This window comes from Hydractinia symbiolongicarpus, chromosome 1 (genome assembly GCF_029227915.1).
Source record: "Hydractinia symbiolongicarpus strain clone_291-10 chromosome 1, HSymV2.1, whole genome shotgun sequence".
NCBI lineage: Eukaryota > Metazoa > Cnidaria > Hydrozoa > Anthoathecata > Hydractiniidae > Hydractinia > Hydractinia symbiolongicarpus.
In genome coordinates, this window is record NC_079875.1 from 19,428,797 (window position 1) to 19,453,764 (window position 24,968).

The following is a 24,968-nucleotide window of genomic DNA, read 5'->3' on the forward strand; positions in this document are numbered from 1 at the left end:
TTTTTGGGTGAGTTTGCCTATTCGCCTGAAAAACCCCCATAGGCCCGAGCAATGCCCTAAGAATAAAAAAACAGACACTAATATATGATTCAAAAAAACTATATAAATTAAAATAAACTTACTATGTGGTAGCGAAATTCTTAGAAGAACTGTTTTTGATGGGTTTTGAAAAAGTTTACTTTATAAATAACTTATATATAAACTTTATTAACTCGTTTCTCTTCAAGCGCCTTCTTCCCAACCATCGTCCGCATGGTTTGTTACAAGGAATTGCATTTCGGGAATGTTCCGGGCAAGTTCGGGAAAGTGCGGGCGGTTTCGGGGGACAACCGCCAATTTTATTTGAAAAGTCGCCCGAACTCGCCCGTATATATACGGGTGTTTGCGGCTTATCGGCACCCTCCTTGTACCAACTTAAGACAAACTTGCATACATATGTCCATACATGTCAGTAGATAGGTCATCTCAACTGTGATTGCACCTACCTGTCTTTTGACAGACCATCCTGTCTAAAGATGGGCTAGTCCCGAGTCTAAAGTGTATAGTTGGGTCAGATCAGAACCATGTAGCTACAATTCGTATAAAATTTGAAACAATGGTGAAAACCATCCTTTATACATGTGTGTGTTCATCATTATAGAGTGAGCTACAGGGATTTCTATGCCCCGTATCGCCATGTTATGATTTATTTATCACAGTTGTATTTTGTTTTATAAATATATATAGCTATAAATCGACATTAAATAAAAGAGGAAATCAAATCAATCAAAATCAAGTCAACAAACAATAAAAGGTTAGCTAGATAAAATCTTTACTTCATTTACCAAGCATCCGTATTTACTAGACAATCTGCCTTAGATAAAGTAATCGTGGTCAAGTAGTGCATGCTCGACTTGGCTTGGTCTTTCTTATTTTTTTAAACTTCAACTACGTCGCCATTTTGTTTATTTTGGAATTTGAACGTCATGAAAGCAAAAAAGATATTTTTATTCGCGAAAATTACGTAGTACTTTAAAAATAAATATTGCGCATGTGCAGATTTATCAGAACATCAAAGGGGGCGGGGGCGGAATTCGCCCCCATTTTATGTTCGAAAAACCCCGGACCAAATAGGGGTTAAGAAATCAGCCGTTACGAAGTAATATCGAACGAGTCTTGTTCTATAACAACACTGCGTGTGATAATTAAACGCTTTCTTTTTATTTAACATAACATTTAATGTTTTTATTTAAATTTTTAAGTGTCAATTTTTATTTGACAGTTCTTTTAATGTCAGCTCATATATGTGAGGTGTAACATGATAAGACTGGATATAGTCTACATACATAGCTATATAAACACGAAGTTATTTTTAACACAAATACAAACAGAGTGCTCAATGTATAACAGAGCAACTACATTCGTTTTTGTTACTTAAAGTTTCATGCTTCTTAGCAATCTTCAGGCAATTGATAAAAGTTATACAAGTTGGTACTAAATAAAGTATAAACCTTTTAATTACGTGATAAAACGTAATGAAACAAAAAATACAAATAAATACATTGTTCGTTACAGTTCATTTCTACCTTTTTAAAGTGAATTTATTACGATGGCGGCATTTGTTGACAAGTTCTGTTCTTTTATTTAACAGTCCCTTTGGTTCAGCTCGTACAATTGCTACTTTTTCTGTTAGGTACGAAACACACGTGCGCGCTCCTGTCCTATACGGCATTGCGCGTTTTTCAATACTCCATATTAGATTTCAAAGTCTGTTCCATCGTCTTTTAATCTCCAAATTAATTTCGACAATTCAGTTTCGTTTAATAATAATAATAATAATAATAATAATAATGCTATTCTGATCCAACTTTCGTGTTTTTATTGTCCGAAAATTTTTCCAGCCGAAATTCGTGTCTGCCGAAAGTTTTTGTCCGAAAATTTTGGTTTTTTTAAGTTTTTTGAAAAAAGATCAGTGCATAGAAAATATATATAGGGTAATCAGAAAATCAATAAAAAATGCAGTTTTTAAACTTATTATTTTTGTTATTTTCACATTTGGTTGGACCCTGAAGACCCTTTTTTAAATCTTGATTAAATTTATGTACACTCCAAATGCTTAAAATTCATTCAATAGACTTACCCATTTATATACAAAAAATTATCGAAAATTACCGAAAATTTTAATTCTTAATGTGTATCAAGACCTTGTATTTAATGTAAACTAACTGCAATAAATTGAAAAAACTGAACTGCTGCAACTTTTTCTGGCATATTGTTGCATATGACTAGCTGAGATTAAATCAAGTTATGCATTTCAAGATTGTTGTGCGTAGCAAAAACAACACTACTTGGCAACTAAGACCATATCAGCGAATGCATTTTTTAAAGCAGTTAGAGTCTTTCTTGTTGCATGATTGGAAATGTTTATAACTGGATTGTTGTGGGCATAATGACTAGCTAAATAAATATGACTCAGACATCAAGATATAACATTTAGCTCAGTGTATTATGTCATGTTATATATATGCATAAGTTAGCTAAGCTATTGTTTAAGCTATTTATGTTTACTTTCCAAGACAGTTTAACAGTCTTAAACAATAAGATGCATGTTACATGTGACAACAAAGGGATTCATCAAATCTTATGTCTCTCTCTGTATCCCTCAAGGCGATTTTAAAGATTCCGCCTAGCGTAGCGGTGGGCAGAAATCAATTACTGTCATGAAACATTTCAGGAAAAGTTTGGAGGCAGAAAAATTATTAGGAAAGGGCTGCTATTCTCATTTGGGATGTTGAACAGATTCTTAAATATTTAAGGAATATGCCGGAAGTCTGTTTATCAGACAAGCAGTTAAGTTTAAAAGTGGCTACTGTCTTTAACAGATGCTAGTAGGGTTGCTGAAATATCTTTTTTGAGCACTGATACTGATACAGATAAAAAAATAAGTATAATTAAGGAGAAAACCAATTTTAGTTCTCTATCTTTTATGTTACATACTATGTTCTATGATAAGAAAATTATACATATTATACAAATCATGCATATAAACTATGCCCTAAAGGAGAGAAAATATAGGATTTCAGGTAACAGAGAAATGCGTCTTATGTGATAAACAATCCATGAACACATTTTCAAAAAAGTTACGATCAGAAAAATTAAGGAGAAACAAGAAGCCCTGGGGGCTCTAAGAATTTTCACTCGCTACCAAAATATTTGATGACAACCTGCTAATTTGTTGTGTCATGCCAAATCATGCCAAACATTCGAAGAGGTTTGGTGCATGAAGCTCTGAAGATAAAGCACACAAGTGACATTATATCTTACAACAAACGCAAACAAAACGAAACGTGTCATAATAAACTCACATTTCAAAAGAAATTGCTAACAAAAAAATACAGCCTATCATTTATGGTTGAAAACGGCATTTAGTTGACAAAATTTGATGTGACCATCATTTTCAGCATACTTTTTTTATTAACTGTGCCAATTTTTGTCAAAAACAAAGTAGTTTTAATTTTTGGAGAAATTTTGGCCTAAAATGACATTTAGGTGACATAAACCAAAATTATGATGTCACAATTATATTCAGCATACTTTTTTTGTTAACTGTGCCAAATTTTGTCAAAAACAAAGTAGTTTTAATTTTTGGAGAAATTTTGGCCTGACACGTCATTTAGATGACTTCCCAGTACTTCGGGAGCTTGGGTACGAAGTTTAAATCTGTGACGTTGCAATTGACCCTTTGGGACAGGGTTAGTTAGTTAGTCAGTTATCTATCCTCATCTCAGAGGAACGTGAAATCCCAGGGTCGATTTTTTCTCAAAAAATGCTCCGAAAGAAAAAAACGACGGTTTTAAAGAATTTCCTACGCCTTCGGGCGGAAATTCAATTAAGGAGAATAGCTAAAATTTCAATTTTTTAAGTATATTTTTAAGTACTTTTAAAGAGATTTTCTTTATCTAAGGTTATTTTAGGATTTTAAGGAGTGGTCACCCTGTACGGCAAGTCCACAACCGTGGCTAACATCCATGCATGTTCACAATAGTGGTTAACATCTAGGAATGTCCACAACCGAGGTTAATATTCGGGTATGTCCACAACCGTGGTTAACATCAAGGCGTGTCCACAACTGTGGTTAACATTCGGGTATGTCCACAACCGTGGTTAACATCAGGGCATGTCCACAACCGTGGTTAACATGCAGGCATGTAAATATAGTGGCAACGTGCATATTTTGAAAGTAGGATAAGATTTTACCAAAATATTACGAAAAACTGATTCAAATATACATGTTCCAAGTAAAAAACAAAAATTCACACAAATATCTAAAAAATAAGACCCCTCTGCATATTTTATTAGTAAAGAAAATTGACTTAAGAAGTATGTTTTCTAACGCTAAAATCACGATAATCGACTATGTCCTCCTCTCCATAAGGTTCATGTCGTGTTACTTCATCAAACGTTCGAACCGTTCGTTTTTTCGTGAAAGGCTTAACTTGGACCCCTAAGACAAAAAAGGTGGGGTGTTATTCTTTGTTTTTAAAAAAAAATAAAAAGAAAATAGTAGAAAAAGTAAAGATAAGAAATGCTTATCTCGCCCCCACCAGGATATCGCGACAAAACAAAAGACAATAGGGGCTGGGAACGAGGTTTAATAAATATTAAATAATGCTGTGCATGGTATTTTAAATACCAACGTTGCAGTACATCAACCCTCATTTCAAAAATCAGTCGCGAGCCTAAGAACTCGCAAAATCTTTTGGATGAAGTTTTCGCAAGATAAACTTTCCTGATTCGTGATTTATAAAAAATAGGGAAAAGTGTTTCCGTTTTTATTGCAATATTTTCTGAAGATAAGCATGTTTGAAGCATAACGCTTCATTTATGCAAATATATTTCCTAGTTTCGAGACAAATTTGGAAATTCAAAAGTGAAGGCTTTTAAAAAAATTCGTGAAATAAAAATTTAAAAAATTTGAACAGAATATCTTTTGCGAGACAAAGTTTCACGAAAAATTTCAATCTCGCGAACGTTTCCCAAATTAAAGTATTGCGAGATTCGACGTTTTCTTGAACAAATTTAGCTGTTTGCTGCCTACATTTTTTATTGGGAAGCTTCGACTGTAAATAACTACTTTAAAGTCCGAAATAAGGTTCTTCTGAATTATGTCCTGTCTGCTATGTTGGCATTTTAAATAAATAAACGTGCACTATATATTTTGATAACCTCTTACTACATGTGACTCCCCTCAAAGTTTACGTTGTAAAATCGTTCTCGTTGTCATCCCCTTCATTATCGTCGCCCTCTTCTACCTTTTCTTCTTCATCACGGTCAAGCTTACCATGCCTTGCTGGTTCATCATCATTTTTTTCCTGTCCTTTTGAGTTTTCTTCTTTTGAATTCCCTTCTTCCGTTTCGTCGAAATCGACATCGGTGTCGTTTTCTTTGCCAGTGGAATTTGCATTCGACGCTTTGGTGGAGTGGTGGAGTTCGGAAGTGTTTTTGTGCGGTTTTAATGCTTCTTCTTGGGCGTCATAGCTTTCTACCGTAGACGTTGTTTTGCTTTCTGCATCGTTAGTTTCGTTATGAGGTGTTGTTGATACCGCAGGCGTTTCAACTCGTGGGGAGGGCGTAATAGTCCTTTCTTCCTTCTTTGCTTCATCACCTTTCATATCTTTATCTTCTTCTTCTTCTTCTTCTTCTTTTTCACTATTTTTTTCTTCTTCTTTTTTCTTTTCTTCTTCTTCCTTTTTGTTTTCATCCACTTTACTCTTTTTGCGATGTGCTCTCCTCCCGTGTGTTGGAAAAGCACGGTGCTGTATCGCTTCTTCGACTCGTCTTTCGTGCTGAGAGCTGGTAGGTTCTTCCACATGCACGTTCGACTGTCGCTGCCGGAAACCACGGACATTAGTTTCTAGAATGCGTAAAAGGATCAATACAACTTTTTCTCGACTCTTAAAGCCTTGCTGACACTACCGAAATTAACAGATTTGATTGGTTTCCAAATAAAAGTTGGTAATTGGTTTATGTAAAAGTTTTGGTGGTTTGCTAGCTCTGTACAATCTCTTGTGTTGTGTTTTGTCGTGCAACATATCTACCTAATTAATTAAAATCGTACCTTACACTGTTGCGCGAAAATTGCTGAAAATATTTTATGTCATTAAAACCGAGTTTAAAAGTGTTAACAAGATTAGTGAACACGTTTTATCTGTCACTCTCACGTTGATTACAACACATCTTTAATGAACTGACACATCCCTGTGGAAGCGAAGAAGTACCTTGTTTAGTAGCATAAGTCCCTTTATTATTATAAAAATAGATTACGATTTTCCTCTTCTACGTCATGGGGAGATAACATACTTGCTTGAGAATTGAAGTAAGATTTTGGAAACCAATTTCTTTCCTTTCATTGTGCTTTTAACTTATGCTTAAGAAGTACAAAGGAGTACAGCACTCTTACCTTTTTTCGCAGCCTCTAGCTCTTCTCTCAAAGTAGCCATAGACGTTTCAGTTTGTGTCTTCTCTTCTGTCAAAGTCGACACTTTCTCCTCCAACTGCTTTACCTGATCCGTTAACTTTCCACTTTGAAGAGAAAAAAAATGGTCGTCAATTCATAACAAGAAAGAACAATATCACACAGTTTGAACAAATTGGCTTGTAAACAGCAGCACTTCGTACAAGCAGTTAAGATCACTTTGTAAAATCCAATTCACATCAGGCGATTGTTACGCAACATTTCAACATGATTTAATTTCGATAAGAGCGTAAGAAAAATTGAAAAACTACGTGGAGTAAGTAGGTGTAATCGAAGACTGAATTCGAATTTTGACCTTGAATAAAAAACGAAAAAAAAATTAAAATAAACAAAAAGCAGATGGTGGTTTGGTGGAAAGAACTAAAATCTTAATACAAGTTGGAGTCTATTCGATTAATTCAAAGTAACCCAAACATGTTTGGAAAGTTGCTTTTACACAGTGTGAACAGTTGTTTTTACGGACTAAAATGTAAATTCCCCTGCGTAGTAAAATTGCTTCTAACGAAAACAAAATTTTTATGGTAATGTTCAATTTCTAGTCAAATAGTTGACACGAAAATTCCCAAACTATTCCCTGACTTTCGAAAAATTCACTAAATTCCTTCCCTGAATTTTGGTGTAATTTTTCAGATTACTAACCCACCTGTCACATACAAAAGTATTCCAACACAGGACATATCAACACTAAAAGCTCCTGTACATTGTTTTTACATTTACATTGTTTTAAATTGTGAGCAGACAAGACCGTACAAAAACGTTTTATGCATAAATTTTCACGATATGGTATTTAGGCATATAGTGGCGTGGTGGAAAAATAGCAGGATGGAAACTGGATCTTAACGAATCTAACTGCAACATGTTGTGATTTTTTTAAGGTGTCTCATTGGAGGTGTTGAAATTATCAAAGAGGAATCATAAAGAAATCTTACTTATCTATCTCCAGCTGTACATTCTTGGATTTCGTTTCAGATAATATTCCTGACTGCTCCTGGTTCGATAACTTCAAGTTGGAATATAAAACTCTGTCAGCTATAAAGTGCATATATATATATATATAGTCGGCGAAACTGCTTTAGCTATACTTCTCTAACACTGACAATATAGCTATACTTCCCAAAACAACAAATTTATACTCAAGAAAATCTATTTACACTTGTTTATGTAGATGTAAAAGAGAATTTGCAGTTTGAAACTTTTTCAATAAGAACCACAAAAAAGGACACCCTTTTTTGTCTACATTGGTATTGGGATTCCGTTTTCCACCCCCTGCTGTTTTTTTAATAACTCTTTTTCGCTATGCTTCATGGTTATGATACTTACGCAGTTTTCATATTTTTATATTAGACACCTGTATGCCAAATATTTTGGTCTAATATACTTCTCAGACCTTTGTATATTGGATATTAATCAAAACTACCACTAAAAATCTTTATACTATTATAATCAGGACAATATAACTTTCGTCAGGATTATACTTAGGACCTAAAACTTACAAGACAACTTTATTTCATTAAGGGGCATCTTTGTGAGAAATTTGGTCAGTGAATAATCCGAGTATATACCCGATTTTTTTGGGATTTTTTTAGGCACTTTTTCACCTTTATTTATCAAACTACGAAAACTCCAGAAAATATGTTAAATAACTTTTAATATGCTGTCAGAAACCATAAACAGAATGTAAAAATCCGCTCTCAAATATGATCCAATTGTATAGAATAAGATGACCTGAATCCAACATAACAGACACAATGTTTACATATTTTCAGATTCAACTTATTATAGAGAATATAATCTGTCAGTAAAATAATTTAAATGTGCAGGCTTGAGAAACGTTAAATCAAGTCTGGATAGACGAAACACGCAGATGCAAAAAGAAAAAACAAAAAACACACATCTAAAATCAATGAGCCTTGTTTTCTCACGTACAACAGCAAAGTGTTTTATTTGTTTTGGAAAAGATTCTTACGAAATGTTGATTATTAACCCTATTTGAGATGGTTAGGGCAGGCTAGTGTGGGGGAGGGAGCTCCTGAAGCACCTTCTATCAGGGTTTTTTTTTTAAATATATTCAAAGGAGTAAAAAGTAAATGTTAAAATTAGTAGTTTCAATTGTTGCAAAGTATTGTATAGAATTTATTGTACAAAATGGTATATACTAGTATAAGATATTGTACAGATGAAAAAAACGATGTACATTTAATTGTGACTGCAAAGTTTAGATTAGTTAATTTGATTTCAATTTAGTTTAATTTGAAGAAACTTGTAGGAGCCCATTAAATTTCAAAAGAATCTTTTGCTTTTTGTGCATTTAAGTATTACTACAATAAAAATGCAAACTATTTGTACAGTAATGGATACCAGTTCTATCTCACAGCTAATTGAACAATGCTGTATACAATAAGTAGTGGAAACTACCCTTTGGAAATATGTTGCTAAATACTTTTTTTCAATTTCAAAAAATTAGCTTTTGCAAATATTGTTGAAACGCCAAGAATTTGGGAAAATGATTACCTATCATAAAATAAGTAACGTCATGAAATGTTTTTGTCAAATTTTATTTATCTTATAATGGGCTATGTGCATGCAGAATCTCATTTCCATAGCTTTTTCGGTTTAGGAGGTGGGGCTGTATTGGGGGTTAACAATTTGCTAGGGAAATAAAAAATATAAACTTAGGCATAAGTAATAAACAATATCACAATACAACAGTTTGATGAAAAACTTTTTCTTTTTCTTTTCTGCTTATTTAGCTTCCCACCATGATTTGAGATAAAACTAAAGGTTATCTTGAAGGGCTACAAAACAGTTTGAGATGGACATTCCTCTCTATCCTTGGAATTCTGAATGAAGGTTTGAAATAATTAGACCAAGGTCAAGTACAAAAAAATTATATGCACTTCACAACTATAACCAACCTGTTTTGAACAATTAATTTTGTTATGATAAACTTACTTTTGTAGATGAATCTACTTTTTTAATGCTATTTTCTAAAAAAAGGATCATTTCCTTTAAGTATTCTTTTTGTTGGTAAAACGAGCTACGGTCTGTAAAACATATCTAACATCAGTAAATCGAAAGTTTGTTTTGACGAGGAAACAAGGACAACACTAGGAGCTATATTTAGTAAAAATGCTATGTTATCAGCCCCAAGAAGGTAATTAATACCTCTAAAAAGACTTTAAGGTCATCGTTGTTGACTTAACTAGCTTTATGTGCAAAATCTTGTATATGTTTCTATGCAAAATTTAAAAAATATAGCTAGCAAGCTAGTACTGGGAGGCTAATAAAAGACGTGATGGTTTGGTATTATTTAAAATACTAGTCGTTGCCCCGTGGAAAAATCCATGGGTTAGCCCATCCTTTATATTTACCTGTCGCAACATAGTGGATAAAAATATATTGCATTTGATATTTGTGTTTCCGTAACATCATTTTCTAACTCAGCAGGGTGTCCGCGCAGAGACAGACAGACGACGGCTATTATTATAGATATTAAAAAAGCAGAAAAAAGACATTTAAAAAAAGACAAATAAAGACAGACAACTACATACATTTCCATTGATGCAGCAACTCTTTTAACGCGCTATACATTTCACTTGTTGGGTCACTTTTTTCATCCTTAGACAACTGACCATCTGCATTTCCAACAATAGACTGAAATAAATAACAGCTTGAACTTAAAATTCTTCAGTCCTATAAACAGAGTTGCAAGAATCCATTTTCCACAGTTAGGTAAAGTTTAATTAATGCAACAGTCTTGATGGACAAAAACGGTGTCATAAAATTTTTTTGATGAATCGTTTAAAAAAAGAACTCTGGGTCATGGACATGGTGAAAAATGTTATTATCTTGATGAGGCAGAAAAACAATGGAAAATCATTTAATTTTTGATGACACCAGCACTGACTTGTTAATGCACAAAAAGAATTTTCAGGAAATTTATTAACACAAGGAACAGTGGAGGAGATAAAAGGATTAAAACCCACCAATATAAAATATTTTTTCATAAATTTTTTTACCCTCTGTTGTGTAGATTTTGAAACGCTGATGAAGAAAATGTATAGAAAATGTGCTTTTCACAAACGGTTGCTAAGATATTGGGATTTAAGGCTTTTTTAATGATGTCATTAACCTGTATGTTTCAAAACAGGTTGGTTGACCTAGCTTTTAGGAACTTGGTCCCATTTTTGTCTCAGCTGGTCCCTAGCTACCCACGCAAGAGATGATGATTATTTAATTCTACCTGTTTTTAGTTATTTGGTTTTAAACTGGAAAGTGCAATGCATGGCTATGCTAATCTTTAACATACTGTTGATGTCAGTCTAAATGCATTGACGTTGCAAATAAGACATATTTTTGGCTACTTTAAAGGAAAACAAACATATCCACTTTGTCTATTAAAGGTACTGTCCGATTAAAAATCAACTAAAATTTTGACAAAAAATTCTTATTTGGAACTAATTTCTATAAAATAATTAAATAATTATTTGTTTTCTTTCCTAACACCAACTGAACAATATCTCATTTTTGTTTACAAAAAAAGCATGCGGTCTCTCGCTTCGATTGTTTATATGGATGGCGGATGATAGGCACTAAAGCGAGGCTGAAATAATATGTCGCGTGTGACGTATTTACCTGGAGCGCGCCGAACTGACCAAAATAGATAAAACGTGGGCCAGGGCTGATATTTTATTATATGTTTAAAAATTTTGGTAATTTTACCCCCTGAATTGTGAAAGACCGCTTTTTATGAATTATTCATATGGAATTAAAAAATCGAAGGCGAGAGATGTGTCTAGACCTTAAGGTAAACACACACTGTGCTAATTCTGTACGAACCTAAGTAAGAAGCTTTCGCTAATAAAACTTGAAGTTCAATATGACTTTAGCCTTAAGGTTGCATAGTTGTTTCAGCTACTCTAAAGACAACCAATCAATAATTAAAAATTAGTTTCCTCTTCACTAGATGTCCCGCCACAGAGAGATTAGACTCAGATCGCACATTCAGTAAGGTTGAGAGGCAGAATAATGTCGTGGTGCGCTGTTGTGAATTGCACTAACAACAGTCGAAAAAAACAGGATAAAATTTTTTTTTCGCTGCTCAAGGATCCAAAAAAAAAAATCTTCCGCAGAGAAATATCTGAACGGAGGAAAGAAAAGGATGTTAAGGAGGTAAGTGGGGGCTGGTAACTAGGTGGTCGTTCGAAACTCTCTGTCATGGAGTGCCACCAAAGATGTTCACAGCGTACTCTTCAATAAAACCACCGCTCGGAATTCTTCGTGTTCCGTAATACATTTTTTATCTGAAAAATATTACAATATTACTCAATCACACTCGCATCTAAGAATTACTCATGAAGGAGTAGAAACTTTTATACCATGTAATTGAAAATATTTAATAGAGTCCAGTCTTTTTCAGGAGAGGCGTGCGATCGCACGCGCACGCCTTGGCATGAATTTAATTGTAGATAATTTCTTCATTTGACAAAATAATTGGAAACCATAGCAGGTCCGAATTTAATGGATTTTTTCTTTATGCCTGTAAAACCGAAACCCACGGGCGGTATAAATTTTTTTCTGTAAAAATTTTGTTAAAGTGTAGCTGAACTTTTTGAATGAATTTTGAAGTTTTATTTAAGCCACGTGGATAAAGATTTTTTTTAATTTGAAAACAAAGCATATTTTTGCCTATTTGCTGTGAAAAATAAACAATAAATATAAAAATGACAGTATAGTCATGCATACTATTTCGGACATGTAGAAAAGGAAGTTAAGATTGAGAGAGTCGCTATACCAGTAGACGCTCGATCATCGTGTTTGGGGTTCACGATTTAAAACGTCCCCCACTTTTCTACCGCAACTACTTGGATGAAAAAAAAACATAAGATCCTACAAAGCTTGGAAGAACAAAAAACCGCGTCTGGTTCGAAAAAGGTTCGAGGCTGTGATTATGAGCAGATAGACAAGGCTGTTTTCAAATGGTTTACTGTTCAAAGAAGCCAAAACATTCCGATCGATGGCAATTTGATAAAAGAAAAAGCACTCAGTTTTGCAAACTTTGATTGTTCAAGTTTCAAGGCTTCCGATGGTTGGCTGGACAAATGGAAAAAAAGGTAAATAACATAGTTATATTTTTCATTTCGTGTATAAAAACAACGTGATTACATATCAAACACTAAAATTACAGCTTCTGTTTTTTCAAAATCTCTACCATTGACTTTTGCCCGGATAAGCTTAGAACACAGGGGACCTGCATTCCATCACCATCTCCAAGATTAACTGCCTTTCCAGTAACAGTTATATCACATCTCCCAAATTGATCAGCACGGAGAAAATAAAATATGGTTTTAGCAAACTTTCCATTTTCTCCTAACGGCAAATGTCCGACTAGTTTCCCATCTTTTTTAACGGCTACAGCGTATTTGTCGACAGGGTTGTGAGGTTCCATTTCTCCTTGTAGTTTTTCTTGTTGGACTGGTGTCCATAAACTTTTGTAAACATGGAACCCTTTTATGTAAGATGTAATGTCAGTGGAAGACAAAACGACGAGTGGCATATTTTCAGTTAATTCAATTTCTTGTCCCAGTAAATTTATAGCCATATTGTTCATTACAGATTCTACTACACTCCACGTGTTCAACAATATAATTTGTAAACAGATAAAAATTGAATCGAACCAATCTTAAAATTTATGTTCGATTGTGTTATGTTCGATTAATATTAAGGGCTGCTTTACACGAAACATTTTTATTTATTTACTTTTTCAGGCACAGCATTTCCTTGAAAGTTATCGGTGGTGAATGTAAGTCAGTTACAAATCAAATGACAAGCTCCTGGAACGAAACCACGCTCCCAACCATTCTGTCGAATTACAAATTGGAGGACACTTTCAACGCAGACGAATTTGGTTTGTTTTACTAATGTCTTCCCGAGAAAACATACCACCTCAAAGGAGAAAAGTGTTCTGGGGGGAAGAAGAGCAAGTTGAGATTCACTGGAATGGCCGCAGCAAGTGCTACTGGAGAAAAGTTGCCAATGTTCGTCATTGGCAAATCAAAAAAACCTCGCTGCTTTAATAACATCAAACATCTCCCTTGCCAATACACATCACAAAAGAAAAGTTGGATGGATAGTGAAATACTTGAAAACTGGGTCCGGAAACTGGACCAAAAGTTTCGTGTAGACGGGAGAAAAATCGTTCTTATAATCGACAACTGTCCAGCACACCCATCGATCTCGAACTTAACAAACATTCATCTCGTTTTTTTGCCCCCTAACACAACGTCTGTGTTGCAACCGATGGACCAAGGTGTCATACGAAGTCTAAAAGCGCATTACCGAAGGAGAGTTGTACGTTTGCTGTGCAGTGCTTTGGAGAACAACAAACCTTTGCTAAAGATTTCAATTTTAAGCGGAATGAAGATGCTGGCTGATTCTTGGGAGGCTGTAACTAAACAAACCATCATCAATTGTTTTAAGAAATCTGGAATCTCTTCTACAGGACAACAGGATGCTATTGCTGATTCGGATGACCCATTTAAAGATCTTCAAGAAAGTTTGGATGATTTAAGAGAGGCTGATCCATCATTGGTACCAAATGATCTCAGTGCTAATGATCTTGTGACCTTGGATGATGAGGTTATCGCAACCGCCCCTCAAATCTCTAATGAGGATATCATTGATGAATTTCGGAAATCTCAGGACGACGAAGCTGAAGACGATGGCAGTGACATGGAGGATGATTCATTTGATATAGTTGTCGAAAAATCATCAACATCAAAAGTCGAGTGTAGTATTGATCTTTTGAAAGATCTAGCAATGTGTTGCGAAAAAGGCAATGAAATGCAAATGCTTATCTCCAAATTCGAAAAATGTATAATGAAGACAGAGTGGCATCACTTAAACAAAAAGACATAACCGATTTCTTTAAATGAAGCTGTAAATTTATTTTATGTATTTATTTTAAAAGAAGTCTTGTGCATTGAATATTACCATTTTAACATCTCTCATTGACCTCTATCAACTCCCGATACACTGAAGGTTAAAAATACGTTTTTTACGAAAAAATCCAATTTTTGTCAATTTTTCTCTATCTCGAACTTTCTCTATCTCGAACAAATTTTCTGGTCCCTTGCGAGTTCGAGATAGAGAGAGTCAACTGTAAACATTTAGTCGTTCGATGCGCAAGTCGGGGGGGGTTCGCCTAATAAGAAGCCAGGTAACTACGTCACAAGCAAAAATGTGCTGAATAATGAATTGACCCAGTCCTTTTGCCGCGTTCGAAAGTTCGTGAAGATGGTAGGCTAGTGCAGCAAGATCAAAACAAACAAACGATGGTGCTAAGTATTGGATAAATCTTTGTTGTTTAAGAGTGCAATCTTCGTTATTTTTGATACTTAATAAAACAAAAGAAAAGATATTGTTTTTTAATCGGACAGTACCTTTAAAGACATACAGACAAAATTATTGTATTATCATAATAGACCAAGAAGAATCCACTGAATCTCTCGTTGAGTGGATACGAGGGGTGCCAAATAAAAACATTAGAACACAGAATCTGCATTATATTTATACCCTATATAAAGTTTTAAAAAATAAGCAGGTCCAGCAACTAAATAAAAATAAAATTCAAAAGATCTAACAAAATCGAAGGTGTCTAACAACGGTTATGTGAAAAGCTGAATCTGCTAAAACTATATACTTGCTTTGCCATGCCCGACATAAGAAAAAATCGTTAAGTCACACAAAAAAGGTTATTGAAAAATTTCCACAACATACAGTTTCTAATGCATCATACCAAATGAGCTATTTAGTCTATTGCATACAACAATCCTCCCAATGCGCAAAAGTGCCATGCATGATAACAATGCAGTGTTTTCGAATTTGTGAATCGCATAATATTTTAAAGGTAAAGTAACAGATGTAAACATTGTTATAACTTTGTTTACATTATAAGGTTTATTGTAACGACATAACCCACGTCTTAGCGTTAAAACCAGTAACAATGGAAAAATTCCTTTTTTTAGTTTATAAAATTCTTATGTAGGATATACGTCGTCTATTTTATAAAAATTGTGTTATTCTGTTTAAGTCTTAATGTTCTTAACTTTCTTGACAAATACTATTCTTATTGTTCCTAATATATTTTTAGCAGGGCTATATTAATAAAATAAAGCTTATAAGTTGTTATAGCTAATGGCAAATTCTGCTACATGTAACAGCCCATTGCATTGAACAGAAAAAGTTGAGTCTGTGAGATACGCAATAAAAAAGTAAATTACTAATTAAATTTGTGCATCATACAAATTTTTATATTAGAACAAACAATCAAGTTTAGACATAATTCTTAGGATATTCTGACCCATTGTTTAGACTATATTCTTACAAAAAAAAAGTTCTTAACTTTCTTGTAGAATACTATCCTCGTGGCCTAAAAATATATAATGCCTTGATAAAATAAAGCTTGCTATATATTGCTATAACTATTGGCAATTTTTTTTTATATTTAGAACAGACAATCAAGTTAGACATATTCTTAGAACAATCTGAACTTCTGACCCATTGTTTAAAAAATAAAAATTATTACAAAAAAAGTCCCTAACTTTCTTGACAAATACTATCATCGTTATTCTTCATTATATTTTTAGCATGTCTATGTCCTGGAAATATATAAATGCCTTAATAAAATAAAGCTTGCTAAAGTTGCTGTAGCTATTGGCAAGCTCTTTTTATATTTAGAACAAACAGTCGAGGTTGGACATATTCTTAAGATATTCTTACAAAAAAAAGTTCAGGCTGAAGACAAAACATATTTAACTTCATATTAAAGGGAAAGTTTAGCTGGAAGCCAAGGGTCACCTAAATTTATTTCTATACCAGATAATCTATATCTTGTAGAGGAAATACAAAAAAAGCGATATTGGTTTGTATAGAGACATAAAATTGGTGGTGTTTAAGCAGAAAAGTGGACCACAACTAGAAAAAATTAAGCCAAACACATTAAAGACTGGATTATCAATAACAATTCAAAGTAACATGAAAATAGTAAACTATTTGTACTGTACTTTAACTTGAACAACAGAACCTATAAACCTTACTGTAAATCTAATGATAAGGCCAGTTACATACGCGTAGAATCTAACCATCGTCCTTCAATTATTAAACAAGTTCCAATAGCCTTAAAAGAACGACTTTTACTACCGCGTAGAATCTAACCATCGTCCTTCAATTATTAAACAAGTTCCAATAGCCTTAAAAGAACGACTTTTACTACCGTCTTCAATAAAAATAACATTTTACCAATCTACACCCTTCTACGAACAAGCGCTCAAAAACTCAGGTTATCCCAAAAAACTTAAACAATAACAGAAAAAAAAAAACAGAAAAAAAAGATTTGGTTTAATCCTCCCTACAGCGTAAATAATAAAACATTTTACTTGAAAACACAAGTATCATAATATACTTAACTGAAACAATGTTAAAGTAAGCTACAGTTGCGTACCCAACATGAAACAACACATAGATGTGCATAACAAAAACATTACTGACACTAAACCTTTCCAAAAAAACAGCATCAAGGTCATTATATATATATATCATCTCCTTTCTACCAATTTCTATGAAAATTGACCAACAAAACTTTGTTTGTGCTGCATTTATTGACCTTAAAAAAGCTTTTGATCAAAAACTTTGATAAAAAAGCTAGTTGTTTTGGCATCAGCTGCCTTTGACTGGATTGAGTCCTAGTTAACGGGCCGCTAATGCAACTGACCCTTAGAAATGACACAAGATTAGATCTGCTTCATAAAGATGCTTACAGGGTGCTGCAGGGATCTGTGTTGCAAAGAAAAAGTAGGGGGGGGGGCTACTTTTTCTTTGTATATTGATGACTTAAAATCTGTCATCAATTCAAACTACCACCATCAATATGCAGATGATACATTATTTCATTCCATAAAAACTTGGATACCCTTGTCTCACAGATTGAATTAGAACTTTCGCAAGTCGAGCTCTGGCTGAATAATAACAAAATGACTATTAATACGGACAAAACTGAAACTATCTTTTTCGGCAACCACAGCCAGTTAAAAAGTTGAGAACAAAAGTATGAAGAGGAGCGAAAAAGTTAAATATCTCGGTATAATATATGATTCAAAAATGCAATGGGAAGACATTAATTACATTAAATAGAAGAATTCTATTTAAATATTCTAAAACTATTACATCTTGTTTAACACTTTACACCAAAAACCTTTAATGCACTTTTCATGCCATCTTTCAAATACTGCTCCTCAGCTTGGGTTTGTGCCACCCAAGGTAGATCAAGAAAACTAAAATGATTAAAATGTGTTTGTACCTTTCTTGGAAAAGAGAGGGAATATTCATTGAATAATTCACGCACCAAAAATGATGCCATCCTAGTTTTCAAAGCCATGAATCACATTGCTCCTGATTACATGCGCTAAAAATTCCTTTTGGCAAAAAACTGCCACAATCACCAAACAACAGGACCTTTGAAAAACAGGTTCACACCTCCCTTGGTAAACACATAATTTGGCAAAAAAACCTTTTCCTATTTAGAGCTGCAAAGTGTGGAATAATCTGCCAGACTAAGTGACCTGTAATGAAAGACTTCCATCTCTAATGTATTTGGCAAATTGTAATTATTCCCCCAGTGGAAACAATCCACTAAATATGTTTTTTTTCTTGGCTAGCCACTTTACAAATTTTACATATTATTATTATTTATGACCATTTGAAGCCTACAAATCGCCATATTTCATTTTAGAAAGAGAATACATCCCAAGCTTAAATTTGTCATTTCATTCTAACCTAACATGACAAGAAAATGATTCTCCAAAACAGACAGATAACAGACAGCTTAAGGTCCCTGATTTAAGTTTTACAAAGGTTATCCCCATTTGTGGCCTTAGAGCAGAAGCGGGGCTCTGCCTTCTATCTTTCAGTGGAAAGTACAACATCGTCAAAGCTACAGTACAAGTGATCCAGTGAGTAGCACAAGCAAGTTGGACAAGCAAGTGGAAAAAATTAATGAACTGTTGGAACTGATCAGGGAAATACTATCAGTTGGATACCAAGGACTGGCTGCACATACAATTTGGATAATTTTTATGTGCAGCCGAACAGGACGTGGAATTTCTGTTTGTTGGATTCAATCATTTATCACCAAAATGTTTCTCCTTGATTGAAAATGTTGAAAAATGCAACCATAGAAACTGATTCAAACACTGCAGAAACCAATAGAACTCAAGATGAAATAGAGGATTTGGTGGCTGAACTCTGTCTCCGTACAAACTCTCAAGACATAGAATTTTGTTTGAGGAATTATCAATACGGAAAATCCCTTCAGCAATTAAGTAGAGAATTTTCTAAGTCGAAGAAACCAATTTTATTGGAAACTGCTATATTTCTCAATATTCCAGAATGTAGCCATGTAACCAAGCCAGACCTCATTCATCTTATCATTTGCAAAATTCAAAACCTTTTACCAGAAGATTGTGCTCTCTCCAAACAGAGATACCGAACGTCATTTGACGAAAGTCCCTATTCTCAAATGTGCCGTTTGATGATTTAGCTGTGATGATTTTGTAGGATATAGATGAAATGTCGCTTAAACAGCTTTATAATCCTTTTTTGACCACCTGCTATTTATTACATTTGTGACCATTGCGACAAATCAACCATTCCTCAAAACTTTGTCAAACAACCTAAAACTTTAATGAAATGTAACAAAAAATCTAGTGCCACAAATGAATGCGCTACAAATTTATTGGACCCTGAAATCTCTACAAGTGATCCTGAACTAAACACCAAGCCTGAACTTACTATCACAAGGTCATTCCCACCACAACAAAGTAACTCATCTCAAGATAACACTAATGGAGAACCCAAAATGACTTCCAAAATTCGCTCCTTCTTTAAAAAAGGAAAATGTAAACATGGTATGAAAGGTGCATCATGTAAATTCCTTCATCCTAGACTTTGCAAAAAGTTAATGCAACATGGGACTAGAAACCCAAGAGGATGTACTCTTGGTCACAATTGTCAATATTTTTATCCAAACATGTGCATGCAATCTCTGAGGAAAAGTGAATGTTTTAACAAATCCTGTTCCTTTTATCATGTGAAAGGTAAATATGGCATCTTAAAAATACAAACCACAATCAAAATACTAAAACACTGATCAAAAAATCACAAAGCAATCACCATCAAAATACTAAAATGGACAGTGTAAACAAAACATCGTCAGATTTTTAGATGCAATTCGCCTTCTGAAGGCGGAGTTGATGCAAAAGATAGAAGAAAAATTTCAAATTTTTACTGTAAAAGCACCCTACCAAAATCCTCCTTGGAGCCAGGAGTCCTTTCCAGCTAACCATGGCAAACCCAATTATACAATTAACCACTAAACTACCAACCAAATCAATCTCAACGACTCAATCAAATCTATCACAATCAACCCCAACAATCAATGCAACAAATCACTCAGAGCAAAATGTTTTGAATGCATTCACCCATTTTAATGTGCAAGGTTTATGTCTACAAACAAGACCCTCAAAAATCCCATATCTAAGAGATAAAATTCAAACCAAAAATGCATTATTTTTAAGCCTGACAGAGACCTGGTTGAATAATCACAGAAATGTGGAATTGTACATCGAAGGTTATACCCTTTACAGAATAGAATCAGCTCGAAAAAAGGCAAAGAAAGGCCGTCAACCTGGTGGTGTAGCAATCTATGTTCGAGATGATCTAGCTTGCTCGTGTGAGGAGCTTTTTACCTATTCCTCAGAAGCAATCCAATTATTTAGATCATTGGATTTGTTGTTTTTTAAAAGAGCTTGTGTTTTTTAAATAAATCGACATTAAAATCGCGTTACTATAATTAGTTTTGTTGTTAAAAAAAATAAAAATTCAATGGCCTTCGCTATTAATTTATTGTCGCGCAGAGTATTGTTTATAAACAATGTTTCTTGCTATGCTTTTGTTTTTAACACGAAGCAATTATTTTCGTGCAATTTGGAAGGAACTTGCTATCCTATTGTTTTTTTAATGAAAGCAATTATTTTTGCAAGTTGAGCGTACGCGTACGCTTACATCCGGACTGTACTGTATCTATTTTTTATGCTATCTGTTATATGTCTTCAGTGATAGTCTGAAGCAAATCTGCAAAAACAACTGTCAAATCAAACAAACATTTAAGACACCGCCGAAATCTCACAAGAAGGAGAAGACGAATCCACAAAATATTGAACAATACCAATTACCTGCAAAAAAGGAAAAACTAGTCAAAGAACTCCTTGAAATTGAAAAAAATTTACAAAAATCTTATTAAATGGAAATCTACAAAAAGAAAAACCAGCTTTAGAAGCTATCCAAAAAATCCTAAATACTTTTATTCATATGCAAAAAAGTTTTCAATAATAAAAGCAAAAATTGGACCACTTATGGATCACAGCAACAAATTAACACATGGCTGAAATCCTTTCCTGTAAATATAAAAGAGTATTCAGTGAGCCAAAACATGTAGAAGACATAACAATCAACCTACCCCAACATGCATCAGAAAATCCAGAACTCCACTTCTCTCAAAAAGACATCATCAATGCAATCGATAAACTCTCCAACAACTCTGCACCAGGCCCAGATGGCTTCCCAGCAATTTTTCTGAAGAAGTGTAAAACATCGCTATCTGTACCACTTTTTCTGTTATGGCAAAAATGTATGGACTGTGGTAAAATTCCCCAAATTTTAAAGCACTCACTAATCACCCCTCATTTCAAAGAAAGAGAAAAATCTGATGCATCCAATTACCGCCCAGTAGCCTTGACATCTCATATTATTAAAATTTTCGAAAAGGTCGTCCGAAATCATATCACCTGCTACCTTGAAGAAAACAGCTACTAAGCAACAATATGAAAGATGGGAATGAAAAAGTGCAAAATAATCTTGACAAAGAGTATTTATGGTGACATAATTGCGATGTTTAGATAAAATGGCATTAGCTCTTTTAAGTTTGGAATTAATAAAATTAATATGAGATCGCCAGGAAAGGTCGGAATCGAGCAAAATACCTAAATATTTAATCATGACACTAGAATTAATATGTTTACCATTAATCTTCAATTTAAAATTAAAATTGTGAGTAGATTTACGTCTAGGTTTAAATATGTTGTATTCGGTTTTTGATGTGCTCATCAAAATTTCATTGGCATTAAAGGTGCGTAATCACCCTTAACATAAACATTTTATTAATTTATTTCAAAGTTCAGACGGAGTTATGACTTTCCTTAAAATTTGAGGATGTAAAAAGTACACTAGAAATGGAAATAATGGCACTTTAGTATCTTGAATTTATTATTGTTTTTTTCTGGCCACCATATTTAACGATCTTGTTGATCTCTTATTCTTGTCTAATAAGCGGGCCGTTGCAAAATGTTTGTGTGAAACCTTATGTGAACAAACAGCCTTAACTTTAAATGAGCTCTGAGATGGAGTTCGATAAAAACGCCAATATGGTAGGCTATGTTCACCATGCTGTTCTTTTTGGCTTGTTTTATCTTTGCAAAACATGGCACCAAAAATTGGAAAGAAATCTTGGTTCTGTTTAAAAGAGTGGCCCGCGTAAAAACATCTGCATCACTTTCTCCACTTAGATTTAATTTTCCTCTATTCTATTCATCATTGTTTTTGGACAAAACAAAACAGAAAGAAGAAATCACAGCATTGCCTCGTGGTTATTAATTATGATAATTAATGCTTATCACGCTCTTTCTTTTTTTATTAGCATGACCAGGATTACTGCATATTATGAGCCAAAATACCCAACGGGGGAGAATGCTCATTGTGATAGTTGAAGATAGTTGAAGCACTATGGAGATAATTAAATTTAGAGCATGAAAGGGGAAATTCTTAAAATTTAGATATTCTAATTGTCTAGACCTGATACTGTCTCCATAAGGAAATGACTAACTGTTTGAACAAAAGAAAATAATCACAAAGTAAGACAGCTAGCGAGGCGAAGCTGTCTTCAGAAACAACAACAAGAAGTGGTTTTTTAGATTGCTAAGGAATTTTAAGAAAAATATTGGACTTTATCGAATTTTGGGTATTTTAGGGCTCTGACGCGATTGAGGGGGGGTTTAAAGTTAGTGTCGGAACGACGCAAAACATGGGAGAAATCGATATGTGAGTGGCCCCTTAGTCCTCCATCAGTTAGTGCAGGCAGAATTATATAAATACCCACTTATTCTGCTGGTACTATAATAGCACAGGATTATCCATGTTGCAAAAGTTTTTGTATATTGAACAGCAAGCAAATTTTGTAGTAAAGCTGAACAGTAATTTCTTATACTTAGCTGTCTTTGCATAACGAGCCAAGACTTACTTTCACAGATTGGAAAAAGTCCACTGCATCAGCATATTTTTTTCCAACTTCTGTTTTTTCTGACATGGTGGACGTTTGTTCCTCCTCCAATTTTGCTACCTTGCTTTGAAGCTCTGAGTTGGATTGCTCCATCGACCTTTTTTCAGACCAACATGTTTTTAGTTTCATATCTGTTTTCTCCAAAGTTCTTGTCGACTTTTTGAGCTTCCAAGTTACTGTTGTGTATTTTTCTGCCAAATCTTTGTTTTCCCAAGAATATGACATAATGTAATATCCTAATGCAACGGACAGAATTATAAAAACAGCTATAAATGCTTGAGGTGATCGCATTTTATATGTTGTTTCATTGGGATGACCCATGTTTACAAAATAGTCCTGTTTGTTTCTACTTGAAATGTCTTCGTGACAGACGAACAGACATGACACGGTACTGAATATGATTTGTGTCTGGTCATATGTGTCATACGTTGATATTCCACCGTTGCCTAATTTTTATTTGCGTAAGACCAACCAAACCTTTGTAGGCATGAACGCGCATGTTAATAAATAACACCCGAAATTTACAGAGTTTCATACCGCGCAGGTCTCGAAAAAATTGCGGAAATAGATCCCCAAGCTGCATACTGTGGATTTATCAATGGATTCCGTAGTAAATTGACGTATTTTATAAGAAATATACCGGATATTTGTGACTTGCTATATCCACTGGAAGGAATAATGCGTGATGGGTTTTTAACATGCATTAAATGGGGGCATTCTATGCTCCGATAATGAAAGATTGCTTATGTCATTACCACCACGTATGGGTGGTATGGGTCTCATAGTATTTCATGAGGAAGCAATTCATGAGTACGCAAATTCTAGAGAATTAACAGCGACAGTTAGAGACCTCGTCCTGCAACAGAATACGTCATATGTAACAACATCCACAACGAGGACGAAGGGATAATTCAAAGCCAAACGTGAAAGTCGCCAAATTGAATTACTTCAAAAACTAACTCTGTCACTAGATGCAAGAATGCAACGTCTGAATTGTAGCAACAGAGAAAAAGGATCGTCGAATTGGTTGACAGCTCTACCTTTGAAAGATCACGGCTTCGACCTGAATAAACAAAATTTTTGGGATGCTGTTAGAATAAGATATGGTTGGAATTTATCTAATGTCCCAACAACATGTGCATGCGGTGCCAAATTTGATTTTCAACATGCTATGAACTGTAAGAAAGGTGGATTTGTTATTATCCGTCACAACAATGTTCGGGACATCACCACAAATATGCTTTCACAAGTTTGTAAAGATGTCGAATCGGAACCAATGTTGATGCCTCTCACTGGTGAAAAGTTTGACAAACGATCAGTGAAAACGTCGCACGAAGCTCGTTTAGACGTAAAGGCTGAAATACACTATCATTTTTCAATGATCATTTTCCAATGATACATTCCAATGACATTAAAAATGACAAATTTTGGCGCAAATATACTATCATTAAAAACTTGAGGATGTTTTCTTTGCAACAGGACTCTGAAGAAGAAATAGCAGCTGCTGTTGTTATGTATATGTTATCAAAAAAGAGAGCTAAACATAGGAAAAAAGCAAAGAAATGTATGGGTGAAGCCGTATAGGCGAAATGAACTTGGCATCTACAATACTCTCATGTATGAATTGCGTGTAGAGGAAATTGCAAAAACGCGATTTAAGAATGCCGCCGAATATTTTTGATGAGCTCCTAAATCCCATAGAAGTTGACATTGAGAAAAAAACAACGCATTTGCGAGACCCAATTCCTGTTAAGTCAAAGTAGCTGCAACTTTGAAGTTTTTCTCATGTGAAATACGCCGAATTACAGTATTTATTTTGCGCTCACAAAAGTACTTTGTCAGAGTTCATCGCTGAAGTTTGCGAAGCTATTTACATGCGATTAAAAGAAAAATACCTCAAGGTAAATATATATTTCGTGTGTTTTCGTGTGAAAAATGACATTTTTTTTTGTATACACTGTCATTTTTCAATGATAATTGGAAAATGATCTTTGAAAAATGATAGTG

The 24,968-nt window shown here is 34.2% G+C and overlaps 1 protein-coding gene across 1 annotated transcript; it reads right to left on the minus strand.

Annotated features, from left to right (window-relative positions):
• Positions 1-4,209: 4,209 nt before the first annotated feature.
• Positions 4,210-23,665, minus strand: LOC130660459 (golgin subfamily A member 6-like protein 22). Its single transcript, XM_057461083.1, has 6 exons — positions 23,602-23,665; positions 22,923-23,407; positions 10,066-10,168; positions 7,444-7,543; positions 6,440-6,561; positions 4,210-5,893 (listed from the first exon to the last, which is right to left on the minus strand). Exons 1-6 carry the CDS (start codon positions 23,663-23,665, stop codon positions 5,235-5,237), a joined length of 1,533 nt encoding a protein of 510 aa, XP_057317066.1. The 3' UTR covers positions 4,210-5,234.
• Between the last annotated feature and the right edge of the window lie 1,303 nt (positions 23,666-24,968).

Bases quoted from the DNA above. Each gene is read 5' to 3' on its own strand.
- LOC130660459 (XM_057461083.1), bottom strand. From the start codon at position 23,665: ATGCATGTTAAAAACCCATCACGCATTATTCCTTCCAGTGGATATAGC. The intron at 23,408-23,601 runs GTATATTTCTTA...AATAAAAATTAG, and splicing joins TAGCAAGTCACAAATATCCG to GCAACGGTGGAATATCAACG. The intron at 10,169-22,922 runs GTAAGTCTTGGC...TATTTATTTCAG, and splicing joins ACTTTTTCCAATCTGTGAAA to TCTATTGTTGGAAATGCAGA.